Source organism: Plectropomus leopardus, chromosome 3 (assembly GCF_008729295.1).
Source record: "Plectropomus leopardus isolate mb chromosome 3, YSFRI_Pleo_2.0, whole genome shotgun sequence".
Classification (NCBI taxonomy): Eukaryota; Metazoa; Chordata; class Actinopteri; order Perciformes; family Serranidae; genus Plectropomus; species Plectropomus leopardus.
Genome location: NC_056465.1, coordinates 22,390,371 through 22,404,647, shown reverse-complemented (window position 1 = coordinate 22,404,647; position 14,277 = coordinate 22,390,371). Strand labels below are relative to the sequence as shown.

The 14,277-nt window shown below is 40.3% G+C and overlaps 1 protein-coding gene and 1 long non-coding RNA gene across 2 annotated transcripts; both read right to left on the bottom strand.

The window, feature by feature from the left end:
- Positions 1 to 569: 569 nt before the first annotated feature.
- Positions 570 to 3,079, bottom strand: s1pr4 (sphingosine-1-phosphate receptor 4). Its single transcript, XM_042484017.1, has 2 exons — positions 3,007 to 3,079; positions 570 to 2,216 (listed from the first exon to the last, which is right to left on the bottom strand). Exon 2 carries the CDS (start codon positions 2,059 to 2,061, stop codon positions 820 to 822), a length of 1,242 nt encoding a protein of 413 aa, XP_042339951.1. The 5' UTR covers positions 2,062 to 2,216; positions 3,007 to 3,079; the 3' UTR covers positions 570 to 819.
- A 6,293-nt stretch (positions 3,080 to 9,372) lies between these two features.
- LOC121941262 lies at positions 9,373 to 12,678 on the bottom strand. Its single transcript, XR_006105735.1, has 3 exons — positions 12,643 to 12,678; positions 10,796 to 11,879; positions 9,373 to 10,552 (listed from the first exon to the last, which is right to left on the bottom strand). It is a non-coding gene; the product is annotated as an uncharacterized LOC121941262 (long non-coding RNA).
- Between the last annotated feature and the right edge of the window lie 1,599 nt (positions 12,679 to 14,277).

The window sequence follows — 14,277 nt, the reverse complement described above, 5'->3', positions numbered from 1 at the left end:
AGACGACGAGCTTAAAGTAAAACGTGTTCTCTCTCATGTACAGTTTCGTGTGTTGCGCGAAGCATGATGATTAAATAAAGATCTTATCTTTGGCAGAGATTTGTCATTTTGATGTGGGGGGTATACGTAACATGTAGATAAGGGGAATTTAGAGAAGCATTTGTGTTGAGGTTACTGTGATGTATATTCTGAAATTGGGAAAATCTAAAGCGTGTTGAATCATCTTATCCATCTGCAGGAGCCTCTGGAGGCTTCGATGGTGTGTCTCCCTCCAGAGGAGAGCAGAGGTAGTATATTAACTGGAAAAAAGCTTCCACTTATGCATACACCAAAATAAACTTTATTTATTTTCATCAGAAATTGAGACATCTGGTTTTAACAAAATATTATAGTACAAGGAAATTCATGCATATTATACATTTCAATGTTAACTGCTGGTACATAATCTGCCTTCATCTAGAAAGATTATTTAAAACATATTTTTTTGTAAAAAAAAAACCAAACAAAAAACCCCAAAACATTTTAAAAATATATATATGTTTGGATATGTAAAAAATGACATTCAAAAACACATTTTTCATTCTGTGGTCAAAGTACAGTGCAAACAAAGAAATGTCTGGTATGCAAAAAAAAAATGCTTATCGCTGTAAACTTACTTCACATTTTCAACAGGTTTTCTGACAGTTTTTAATTTTTTTTTATCACCAGTGCAAGTAGCTGCAGCCAAAACACTGAACATTCGAACCAAAACTCAGGAAACGGTTAGATGTGTATCAGTGCACACAGGTCTTGTTTGTTAGGAGGGGATCACATTGTGGTTTAACTGCTTGAAACTGACAAGCAGCTGGTGGTTGAGCTCAACCTATATTTTTTAGGTGCCCTGCGAGGCTTGCTAGGAGTGGATGGCGGGGAGGCCACACTCAGATTCCTGATTTTGTTAAAACTGTTCCTCAGACTGTCCCTCCTGCTCCCTGAAGTACTGCTGGAGTCCCTTGATGTAAACCTGTCTGGGTGACAGAGGCCAGCCTTCATGCAGCAGCAGCACAGTAGCTCGGAGACAGCCTTTCTCATATCACTGCTGCCCAGGACGTAGATGATGGGGTTCAGGCCCGAGTTGAGAACTGCCAGGATGATGCAAATGTCAGCTTTGGACTGCAGTGCACACTGGCGAGGGACACAGAAGAAATCAACCAGTAACAGCACAAACAGGGGCCCCCAGCAGACCATAAAGAAGCTAACTATGAAAACCACAGTTTTAAGCAGACCTAAAGAGCGCTTGCGACTGTGCTGGAGGCCCAGCTGTGCACTCCTGTGTACGTGGCAGTAGATGGCACCATAAAGTGCAGCAATAGCCAAGAGGATGAGGAAGAAGATGATGAGAGTGAAAAGGATGTAGGTCTTGGAGTAGAGAGGGAGGAGGGTGGAGCATTTGTCGAGGCTGCACAAACAGTTCCAGCCCAGCAAGGGGAGTAAGCCAATCACCAGTGCCAAAATCCAGCAGAATGCCACCGAGACATAGATCCTGTAGGTCTTCCTGGCTGACTTCTGGGACAGTGGCTTCATCATAGTGCTGTAACGCTCAACAGCAATCAGCAACAAGCTGAATATGGATGCCGCCAGAGCCACAAAAAGCACCCCTTCCCTGAGGAGCCACTGAGCAGGGCTGAGGCGGAACGTCTGACTGCCAGACATGAAGATGTTGACCACGTAGGCAACACCTGTGAGGAGGTCACTGAGTGTGATGTTGGCAATGCAGATGTAGACCCAGCGCGGACTGTAGCGGATGCGGGAAATGACGGCCACCAGCACCAGGAGATTCTCCACGATGATCAAAATACTGATGAAGAGGAAGATGGCTGTGGGGGTACTGATGTTGGTCTGGGTGTTTGAGATTGTCCTGTTTTGCAGGCGGCCGGTGTAGTTGTAATGCAGCAGGATCACATGGCTGATCTCTGTGGTTGTGGTGGTGTCGTTTGATATGGTGTCGTTGCTGGGGTAAGTGGGTAAGTGGTACAAGTGGGGGCACGAGGAGGAGGAGGTGAGGTAGGAGAGGACGTTCATTTTAGAAACAGCTGGGCTGGTGGAAGTCACGGTTGTGGGTGGGAACAGGCAGAACCGAGCTGGTACGAGCTGCGTTGGAATTAGTGTGAAACTCCTGATATCAATCAGGCTATCATCACACTCTAACCTCCGGAGCTCTGCCTGCACACACACACCTGGGAAGACAAAAGAAATGTCAGTATGGCTTCTACATTAATAGAATAAATAATAATAAAAATAAAATAAGACACAATTCCCCTTGCTCTTATGACTGCACTGTGTGCTTCCTCATTACGGTGCTTCAATCAATTTTAAAGGCCTCGTTTAAATGTTTCTCTCATGTGCCACAGCACTCCACCTAGTTGTGGTTAACACAGGATGAGTAAGCAGCTGCAAAGGCATTTAAATATCCACGTGAAGGAAAAACGCACATTGTTTTCTTACAAGAATGCTGGAAAATGCTTTAAAAAAATCAGTGCAGCAATGCAGCTATGAAATACTCCACTATAATGATCGTTAATTGAGCATCAAAGTGGCAAAAATCATCAGTTTTTCCCCTTCAGAACCTGTTCAGTGACATCAATCAAAATATTTGTAAAATGCCCAAACCCAAGTTCAACTATAATTAATGCACTATTATAACAAAAAACTGCTTAATAGAAAAAACTTTTTTTTTTTAAATTTTGTTGTCTTTTAACAAGTGACATCAGTCAAAATAAATTAATCAATATGACTACAGAAATACCCCCCCCCAAGGTTCATAAAATCAGAGCAGTAAAACTATACACATAAAATAATTCATGGTGTACCCTAAAAGCGAGTTGGAAAATCAAAAATTTGTGTAAAAATTAAGATATGTTTTACATTATATTATAACTTTATCCTGTTGTATGTTGGTTTAAATAATTTCACTTAATTTTGATTGCTGTAGTGTGATGTGAATGCTGTGCAGTGAAGAGTACTTACTCCAGCTGCTGGTGGTGATGCTGAGTGACTGAGAAGATGTCGCTGAAAACAGAATTTGCAGCACATTTTGATGGGGAAGTAAGCCAGCCAAAGACGATATTCACACCACACCCAAAGCACAACATACACACACACACACAACACACACACACACACACACAAATACACGATATGCAACAGCGAGATTGCTGTCACTCCTGTTCTATCACCTTGAGAAGAGACAAAGCAACTGTGAGAATTTCGCAGTTGCCTACATTTCTAAAATTTCACAGTCTGAAGTCCAAATGGTCCAAAAAGTATCTTCTCTCTATTTCACGAAATATGTTTTACTCAAACTGATATTTAAAAATTTCACACAATTTTCCTGGTGCATTATGATAGTCATGTTTTTATTTATTTATTTATTTTTCAAATTATTTTTTCCCTTTTTGCCTTTATTTGACAGAACATCTTCAATTTGAAAAGGGGAGAGAGAGTAGATGACATGCAGCAGAGGGCCGCAGGATCGAATCAAGCCTGTAGCTGCTGCAGCAAAGACATAATCTTTTTAAATGGGACGCCTGCCAGGTGAGCTACTGTGCGCCTCAGATCACCGTGATTTCCAAGGATATCACACTGTTTTCACTACAACACATCAGATCCCATTGCTCAAACCTACATACCAACACACGTGCCACCCACTACTTTGTAATAGTAAAAGTAACATGACTCAATGTTTTTAAAGGATATGTGGCAAGAATCTCACTTACTTGCTGGAAAAGTGTTCTGTGGTCTGACGAGTCCACATTTCAAATTGTCTTTGGAAGTCATGGACGTCGTGTCCCCCGGGCCAAAGAGGAAAAGGACCATCCAGACTGGTATCAGTGCAAAGTTCAAAAGCCAGTATCTGTGATGGTATGGGGGTGTGTTAGTGTCTATGGCATGGGTAACTTGCACACCTGTGAAGGCACCATTAATGCTGAAAGGTACATACAGGTTTTGGAGCAACATATGCTGCCATCCAAGCAATGTCTTTTCCTGGGACGTTCCTGTTTATTTCAGCAAGACAATGCCAACCACGTTCTGCATGTTACAACAACGTGGCTTCATAGTAAAAGAGTGCAGGTACTAGACTGGCCTACCTACAGTCTAGACCTGTCTCCCACTGAAAATGTATGCTGCATTATGAAGCGCAAAATATGACAACGGAGACCCCGGACTGTTGAGCAACTTGCACATCAAGCAAGAATGGTGTTTTTTTTTGGTGTTGCAGGCATCAAATTCAAAATGAGTGAATATTTGCAAAATAACAAAAAGTTTATCAGTTTGAACATTAAATATCTTGTCTTTGTAATGTATTCAATTGAATATAGGTTGAAAGGGATTTGCTGTCAATAATTTTCAGAAAGTAGGTTAGAAGAGAAAAACAGGAACTCTCAGATCAGATGGAAATGTGCCCCTCCCTGGATATAAAGAGTTTCATACGTCTCATCACACAGCTGTTGGTTTAGAGGCCACAGTCACATATTCGCTCCATGCTCTTTTGTCACCACGCATGGCGCACTCGACTTCAGCAAACCTCCAACCATGCACCAGCAGACCGTAACCACATGCAATAAGACAGGCAGTGGCACTGAGACCATGACCACTTTCAAGTCAACCATAAACACATAATATACTGAGAACCAGTATACGAGACATCTTGCAAGCACCCAAAACTGATGCCAGACCCAGAAATCAAGAAACCACTTTTCAAATATGAGCAAAACCAGAATACATTTGCCCTTCAGTGTGGAGTTTTCAAAGACTTATGATTATATATTTCAAGCTTTCAGCAAAGTAGGCTCTAATTGTATCACAGCACTATAATTTCCATTTATCAAATGCTTCAAAAGCAGACTAGTGCGGTCTGAAAAAAGGTCAAAAGAAACCTTTGAGAAAATACAACTATAATCATGCCAGTGCCCCAAATGTTTCTCTAAGAAAATGTAGTTTTTCATGCTCATAAAAAATGTTATTATTTTAGTAATATGAAAATTGCATGTGGGTTTTATCTGTCATTTTCCATCTCTGTCCATCACAAACATGTTTCAGTGGTTTCACTCAGTAGTTTTCCAGCTTGCAAGTTTTCTCTCTGCAGAAGCATGAAAACAAGCACAAATAAAGACAGAAACAAAATAATACTTCTGTGAGAGATTTGACCTACATTGTGGGTCAAGTGTAACAGTTGGTATATCACACATGGGCCTTCCCCCTGAAACCTCAAAATAGATAATTTTAATACAACTTCTTCTTTTTAGTCCTGAGAGGTAAAAAAATCCCAACATGCATCAATAAACAACATAGTAAGCACTGTGATAAAGGAAAGACGCCCCTCTATCTAAATATAATGAAGCGAGCCTGTTATTGTAAATTAACTGGGGAATAAAGAAAAACAGAATTCGTGTCACAACAAACTGCAACCAGAGGTGTTAACAACACCCACACGACTGCTGGATACGCCCTTACTCTGAAAATATAACTTCAAACACAACTGTTACCACAAAGTGCGTAGTCTTAACCACGTATGTGTGTGTGTGTGTGTGTGTGTTTTAACTGATAGGTGGAGCTGGCTGTGTAGACTTCTACTACAGTGGCTGTAAACAAGCTTGTGCCCTCAAGTCAGTCACAGGATTTTAATGTTTGCCTAGTGATGTTCACTGCACTACTCTTTATATTTGTGTCTCCTGATTAGAGTTGCAGGGGGGCTGAATGCACTAAGACGGCATGCAGACTGGTGGCCAGTCTGTCACACTTACAAGACAGGTTTCCATTACAGATTTGCACAAAAATTAAGCAGTATTTTTGAAATGTTGATAAAACACAATTGCGAGATGACTGCGTTTTCACTGAGTAAGCATGGCGATGGATGTTCAAGTTCATCTTGGTGATGATCAGTCGCCTTACTCGCTGTGGTGGGACTTGCACCATTAGCCCTCACTGGCCTTTGTCTGCATATTTTTTGCTTTTGCATGTTTAAGTCAAGAGGAAGTGAGATCCAAACAAACTTAAACTTTTACAACATTGGATTGCATCGTTAAGGTACTAATTGGCTTAACTAGCGTCATGACAGTCTTATGGTTTCCATTTTTACATGACAATTAAAGACTAATGCCGTATACTGGTATGAAGAGTTATTTTCTTTCACGCAGGCGCAGAATGTACGTGCTGCTTGGTCATTGATTGCAGTCTTTGTGGTGTGTTTATTTGCAACTTTTTGGCCGAGGTGCCTTAGCAGTAAGCTTTCATCGTAGGAACTTGCTGGATATCCATTTGGTGTATCTGGGCCTTTAACTCCAAACCTGGTATGTGTCATGACTAAGTCCTGCATGGTTTGACCACTATCTTGTTGACAGAGAGATACCTGACAAAATACTTAAAATGGCATCCGTGGTAGTCTCAGCTATACTTGGCATCACCAGGACCACATTTTCACTTAATGACACACACAAACTCACGAGGTTAAACAATACTAGTTGTCTCAGCAGTGTTGTGGCTGTTGCTAAACTTTAAGTTATTGGAAACTGGTTCTTAACAGCTCTTTATCTTTATGTATTTCTGACTTCTCCTTCTTTGAACGTTGGGATACTATGAATTGTCGGAACATATATACGTCTGTAGCATTACAAACTTATGGAAAAATGTGTATGAAGCTATCAAAAAAATGTGTGATAAATCTCTCAAGGTCTTTCTAATTTCATAGAGAGTCATCATGTACGAGTCATGAACATGTTTGTTGGAATGGTCATGGTCATGGTCAGAGTTTTCCTTTGTCAGCATTTAGTGAGTATTGCAGAAACTTTATGTTTAGTCACTTCCTTACTGTGTGCTGTGTGAACATTTACCCGGAACTGCTGTTTGTGGGTTTGAACGTTGACTCATTTTGTGCTTTTTTACACACCTCTAACCAACAACATCAAACAGTCATATCAGTGAAAATATTAACCCAACCTTTGGTGAGTGATTGAAACAACTGCTCCTACTTTGCTGATTAGGGTTTGATCAGATATGCAGTATTGCGAAGAGTACTCCACTGATCTACGTCTGCACTTCTGTAATATTGTTAGACTCATAATGGACAGTAAAAAAAATGAAAAAAGATGCAGCAGAAGCAGCAAAATATATTGTATTTTATTTAGCTTGTCAAACCTGCCACCTACATTACCCTCAGTGCAACTTGACTGCCCACTGTTTGGCACTCAAACTGCAACATTAGCAGCTTCCCCTGGAGCCACAATACAACTTTTTCGCACACGTCATCGTACATCCAAAGACCTGTTAACCTTTTGGATGTGTAAAATATGCAGAGTTTCCCTTTTACAGTTTCAGGCCATGCAGTGCAGCATGTTTCTGTTCTGTGAAATTGAAGGTTTTTCAGGCATTTAAAGCTGCATTTATTTATTTGGGGGGAAAAACATGTTTCACAGAAAGCCAACAGTCAGCAGTCTCTCAATGGCCTGTATCCACCTTTAAATCCACCCACTCCACTGAGTGTTTGTTGTCTGATTCTGACGGAAACACAACACACGTCGAAAACTTTATCTGATATCAAGCCAGGTGTCCAATGTAACCAACACTTCCACCAGCCCTTTCAAATAAGTTGAAGGGGAGAGCTAATGCTGAGGGAAGCAGCTGGAGTGACAAGCCTGCAGACTGTTGGCTCTCCATGATATTCATTCATTCATTGGCTGTAACTACTTGTCCTCTTTAGGGTCATGGGGCCACTGGAGTCTATTCCAGCTGTCACTGGGCAAGAGGCGGGTACACCCTGGATGGGTCACCAGACTATCACAGGGTTGACACATAAAGATAGATAACCATTCACTTTCACATTCACACCAGTGGCTAATTTAGAGTCACCAGCTAACCTGACATGCATGTCTTTGGACTGTAGGAGGAAGCTGGAGAACCCGGAGAAAACCCACGCTGACATGGGGAGAACATGCAAACTCTGCAAAGAGGGTCCCCCCCACCCAGGGTCCAAACCCAACCCGGGTTCAAACCTGGGTCCCTCTTGCTATGAGGCATCATGAGGTTGCCATGGCTTAAATACAGGTAAACAACTGCTTACTTACACATCCACTGCGCCACCAGAACTTAAATATAACACACCACCACTTTTATATAAAGAAAATATTGAGTAGTGGCGCTTAAGACATTTAAAGGAAACCAACTCCCTTCCTGTTGTGTGTGTGTGTGTTTTTTTTTACATCAGCTTCCACTGTGTGTTGTTGTTAAACAACAGCAATATCAAAACTCTGTGGTACACGGGTAATGGGACAGTTAAAATTGGGTGTGTAAAACATTGCCATTATAGAGAATTAGTTGGTGAAACGGTTTGATGATGGTACTAAACCCAAAAAGACTAAAGGAAAAAAAATCCTATCTCAAACTCTGGTTGAGAAGTTACTGGTTACAATATAGAGCATTTTGCTATGGTGAGACCATCTGGTCAGGCAGTGCTATTTATGAAACAACCTACAGTTATTTCAAACAAATATGGTTGCCCAATTCTTGACTTGAGGATACTGATTGCATGGTGTTGAGCAGTCAGCATCTGGTGGCCACAAAGCAGGACTACAGTCATTTTCCTGTTGAGACGAAAACATGCTGCATCACTGTGAGGTCTCTGAAAGATGCTTCAGAGCTCACTGACATCATGAAATGTGACAAAATTCTTCTTGCCTTTAAAGAACTGAATTAACAAAATGCCATGCAACATAAATTAGAAAAAGATGTATTTTGTAATTCTTTGCGCATTGAACTTTAAATCCCATTTTCACCACTTTGTATTTTTTTTACTGATGGTTTTGCATTTAACATTGTAAGCTTGAGAAATCTTAACTTGTTAATTTAAAAAACGTTTTAATGTGGTGGGATATGTAGATACATGTAAATATGCTAATTTAAGAAAAGTATGAAGTATTTGTGTTGCAGTTTCAGACATGTATTTTAAGGCTGGGAAAATCATTATATATGATGTGTCTCCCTCCAAAGGAAAAAAGAGGTAATGCACTAACTGTAAACAGCAAGCACTCATGAATAAAGCAAAATTATCTTTATTTATATGTTCATTATAACATCTGTGTTTCACAACATATATAATATGCAAAATATATAATTCCAGACAACACATGCAAATCATATTTTTCATATTTCATCACATTTCTATGTTGGTTGGTACATAATCCGTCTTCATATCTATAAATGTTAATAGTAATAAAACCTTTTTCTTTTTTTTATATGTAGAAAATAACATTTCAAAAATATTTTTCATCTTTAAAAAACATTTACAACATATTTTTGGATAAGTAAAAAAAAATTAAACATTTCTTTATTTTACTGGGTGTCAAAGTCAAAGTGCAGTGCAATAAAAGGAATGTCAGGTAACGAAAAAATAAGATATTAACAAGTGTCTGATAGTTTGGGTTTTTTATCATCAGTGCAAGTAGCTGCAGGCAAATCATTGAACATTCAAACCAAAACTCAGAAGAATAAAGGTGGTTATGGGGAAGCTTCACACATACACATTGATTTTGTTATAACTGTTCCTCAGACTGTCCCTCCTGCTCCCCGAGGTGCTGGACTTCTTTGGGTGACAGAGGCCAGCTTTCACACAGCAGCAGCACAGCAGCTCAGCGATAGCCTTCCTCATCTCACTGCTGCCCAAGATTTAGATGATAGGGCTCAGGAATGAGTTGAAGACAGCCAGGTGCCCTTTTCCATGATCACTTTTGGCTGCGCCGAGTCAAACCATGCCACGACGATCATTTTTCCAATTATCAGATATGGCCAGAGATGGACCGTAGTCATGATTCACTGTCAGCTTTTAGTGACCTTCCAGAGCCATGTTTAAATAGCCTCTTCTGCTAATGCTATGCATAGCAGATACTTTGTCTGTTTCAACTGCATCTGAAGAAGAGAGACAAGAGTATGGCAAGCAACTGGTCAGAGGCAGAAACACAAGCCCTGCCTTTTGGAGTCAGAAGACGTGCAGGATGACCTGGCTGGTGTAACCAGAAATGAGATGGTCTTTCGAGACATTGCCAGCAAGCTTAAGGAGATGGGAATCCACTGAGTGTTGGTGCAAGGCCGAAAGAAAATTTAACTCCAGCATCATTACAAAAGAATTGTGGATAACACCAGCAAGATGTGATGAAAAGTGCCCATATGTGCCACACTGCCAGATATGTGACTACCTTAGGATTCTGGCATTATGAGCACTGATATCCAGCTGGCACATCTCAGAGCAGTACCTTGCCATCCACCGCGTACTCTGATGTCGTTGCCAGCTTCCACAAAGCTGTCGCCACTCGCTCAGGCACAGGCAAACACACATGAAGAGTGGAGTCTCTTCACACACTCCCTGGTTCAACTTTGTGGCAGAAGAGCTCAAAAGTTTCTTTGGACATTCAGAAGTTGCTCTGCCACTTGTCCACTGTGAATGTGCCACAACAGTCTCCCACCATTCAGTTGATCATAGTCTGCTCCAGATAAGTAATGCTTTTTGGTGACAAGTGAAGGCTCTCTGAAACCAAAGGAAAAAAAGATTTAAGTTTATTTGCATATATCTAGTAGCAAATGCTATCCATGCCAGAAGACTTATGTTAGCTAATGTTAGCCATCAGAGTCACTTTGGCAACACGTGGATACAGATTATACAGCCCAATCTATCCAGTGTATGCACTGGATATGATATGCACAGATAACGCAAAAATAATTACAAATATAATGTCCTGAAGATGATGACATAAGAAATTTGTTTACATACCATCTGAACAATGAGTTCTTGTAGAAGAGACTAGTACAATGTTTTTTCTTCCTCTTTTTGTTGCCATTCTCCTCCATTGTCAAATGGTAGCTCCTTGGTCTTCCTCCTCTTTTCTAACGTTGATCCATTTTGTCATCCCGTCTCCAGTTTTTAAGATGTCAAGCAAAAGCATTGCAACAGCCCAAAAATCCATGATGATGATGATGCTACCAGCAGCCATAGCACAGTGCAATAATAAACAGTGCTGAAGAGGACACTGCTTTTAAACATCATCAACCCACAACCAGCCGTCATCAGACAGGACACACCTTCAAGCGGGTAGCCCTGTTCCCATGGAAATGCAAAACCCTGCAAAGCTGACCTGATGAGCTGATGAGCCGATTAAAGCCAAACCACGCCACTGTTTTGGAAAAGGGGTGACGAAGATGCTGAACAGCAGAGAGACATAGAAGAAATCCACTGCCCCCCAGCAGAGCATTAAGATCCCAGCGATTACAGGTTGATTAAAAGTTTGTGTTGTGTTGTGATGCCATCCAATGTTCTCATTTTGAATGACAAAATGTTTGAGTGTTGGAATAAAAATCGTGCTAGTGTTTTGGTAGAGTTAGCGCGTGTAGAAAAAGGTTGGGTTTTTTTGTATTGGTTAGTATTTAATGAACAAACTGAAAACTAACTGTTTGGTTGATTGTGTGATGTAGGTGTTCTGCTGTGTTAAGAGTTTAGAAAAAGTATCTAAAGTAGGCCTACAGGTAAACGCTTGTTAGCATTTTTAAAAATGTAAAGGCTCCTTTAAAGACTCTCTGCGACTGCACTGGTGCGCTCTATGGTGCCGGGCACCGGTGTGGTTGTAATGCCGCAGGATCACATGGCTGATATCCATCGCTGTGATGGTGTCGTGTGGTATGGGATTGTTGCTGGGGCAACTGGGTAAGTGGTTCAAATCAGGGCTCGAGGAGAACAGGGCACTCATGGCAACAGTTGGGCTGGTGGATGTCGAGGCTGTGGGTGGGAACAGGTGCAACCGAGTTTGTAAAGCTGCGTTGGAATTAGTGCTTTCATCACTGTGCTCTGCCTGCACACACACCTGAGAAGACAAAGAAGAAGACATCTCAATATGGCATCTGTGTGGTCTTACAACTGCACTATGTACTTCCTCATTGCCATGCTTCGGTCATTTTAAAAGCCGTTATTTAACCGCCTCCCTTATGAGCCACAATACTGTGGCTGTAGTAACACATGATGAGTAGACATCTGCAAAGGCATTTACATGTTTTTCAATTGTTCAAATGCATTTCCTGAAACTACAGTTCAATTTCTCAAAACTCTTAACACAAAAATGAAAAGGGTTAACCATTTTGTCAAAACAGCACAAATCTCTTGTATGGCAAAAATTGTCAGTTTTTTCCCCTTCAAACACTGTTTGTCGACATCAGTAAAATTTTTTGTAAAATTCCCAGAAAGTGGTGCTGCTCTGAATTATTACACTATTATAACAAATGACTGCTAAATGGCAAAAACTTATTTTTGTCTTTGTTCTTTTCAAACTCTCCTTAGGGACATCTATCAAAATAAATCAATCAAAATGACTACATAAATACAACGTTTCTTTTCCAAAGGTTCATATCGTTTTAAATAAACTCTGAGCAATTAACCTATAACATCCACATCAAGTCATTTATGCTGTACCCCAAGAATTAAGTAAAAAAAAAATCTGAAATGTGTTTGAAAATTAATATATATTTGACATTGCATCATAATTTGATCCTGTTTTATGCTGATTAAAATCATTTAAGGTAATTTTTATCACTGTAGCATGATGTGAATGCCGTGCAGTGAAAAGTACTTACTCTGCTGCTGGTGGTGATGCTGAATGACTGAGAAGATGCCACTGACTACAGATTTCTGCAGCACAGTTGGGGAAGTTAGCCAACCAAAGACAGAATCCACACCACACCCCAAACACCACACATACACACACACACACACACACACACACACACACACACACACAAACACAAACAATATGCAACAGCGAGATTGCTGTCACTTCTCTTCCACTCAAACTGATATTTAAGAATTTTACACAATGTTCCTGGTGCAAGACAATAGTCGTGTTTTTTTTTTTTTTTTTTGTTTTTTTAAAGATTATTTTTGGGGGGCTTTTTGCCTTTATTTCAACCTGCGGCCGCTGCAGCAAAGACATAGCCTTTGTAAATGGGGCATCTGTTTTTCCAGGTGAGCTAGTGGGTGCCCCAGATCACCAATTTTTCCAAGGACATCAAACAAATTTCACTACAAAATATCAGATCCTATTGCTCAGATTGCAATAATTGATGTTGTACCCTAACAGTGAGTTGGAAAATCTGAAATGTGTTTAAAAATCAAGATATATTTTACCACAGCACTCCACCTAGCTGTAATGCTGAGTGACAGAGAAGAAATTGTTGCAGCACATTTTGATGGGGAAGTAAGCCAGCCAAAGAAGATATGCACACACACACACATACACACACACACACACGCACACAATATGCCACAGTGAGACTGCTGTCATGTCTGTTCTATCACCTTGAGAAGAAACAAGGCAGTTGTGAGAACTTCGCAGTTGCTTACAATTCTAAAATTTCAGTCTGAAGTCCATATGGTCCAAAAATCATCTTCTCTCTATAACTATTTATCAATAATTCTCAGAAAATAGGTTACAAGAGAAAAACAGGAACTCTCAATCACATGGAAATGTGGGACGCCCTGCCAGGTGAGCTACTGTGCGCCTCAGATCACCGTGATTTCCAAGGATATCACACTGTTTTCACTACAACACATCAGATCCCATTTGTGTAAAAATTAAGATATGTTTTACATTATATTATAACTTTATCCTGTTGTATGTTGGTTTAAATAATTTCACTTAATTTTGATTGCTGTAGTGTGATGTGAATGCTGTGCAGTGAAGAGTACTTACTCCAGCTGCTGGTGGTGATGCTGAGTGACTGAGAAGATGTCGCTGAAAACAGAATTTGCAGCACATTTTGATGGGGAAGTAAGCCAGCCAAAGACGATATTCACACCACACCCAAAGCACAACATACACACACACACACAACACACACACACACACACACAAATACACGATATGCAACAGCGAGATTGCTGTCACTCCTGTTCTATCACCTTGAGAAGAGACAAAGCAACTGTGAGAATTTCGCAGTTGCCTACATTTCTAAAATTTCACAGTCTGAAGTCCAAATGGTCCAAAAAGTATCTTCTCTCTATTTCACGAAATATGTTTTACTCAAACTGATATTTAAAAATTTCACACAATTTTCCTGGTGCATTATGATAGTCATGTTTTTATTTATTTATTTATTTTTCAAATTATTTTTTCCCTTTTTGCCTTTATTTGACAGAACATCTTCAATTTGAAAAGGGGAGAGAGAGTAGATGACATGCAGCAGAGGGCTGCAGGATCGAATCAAGCCTGT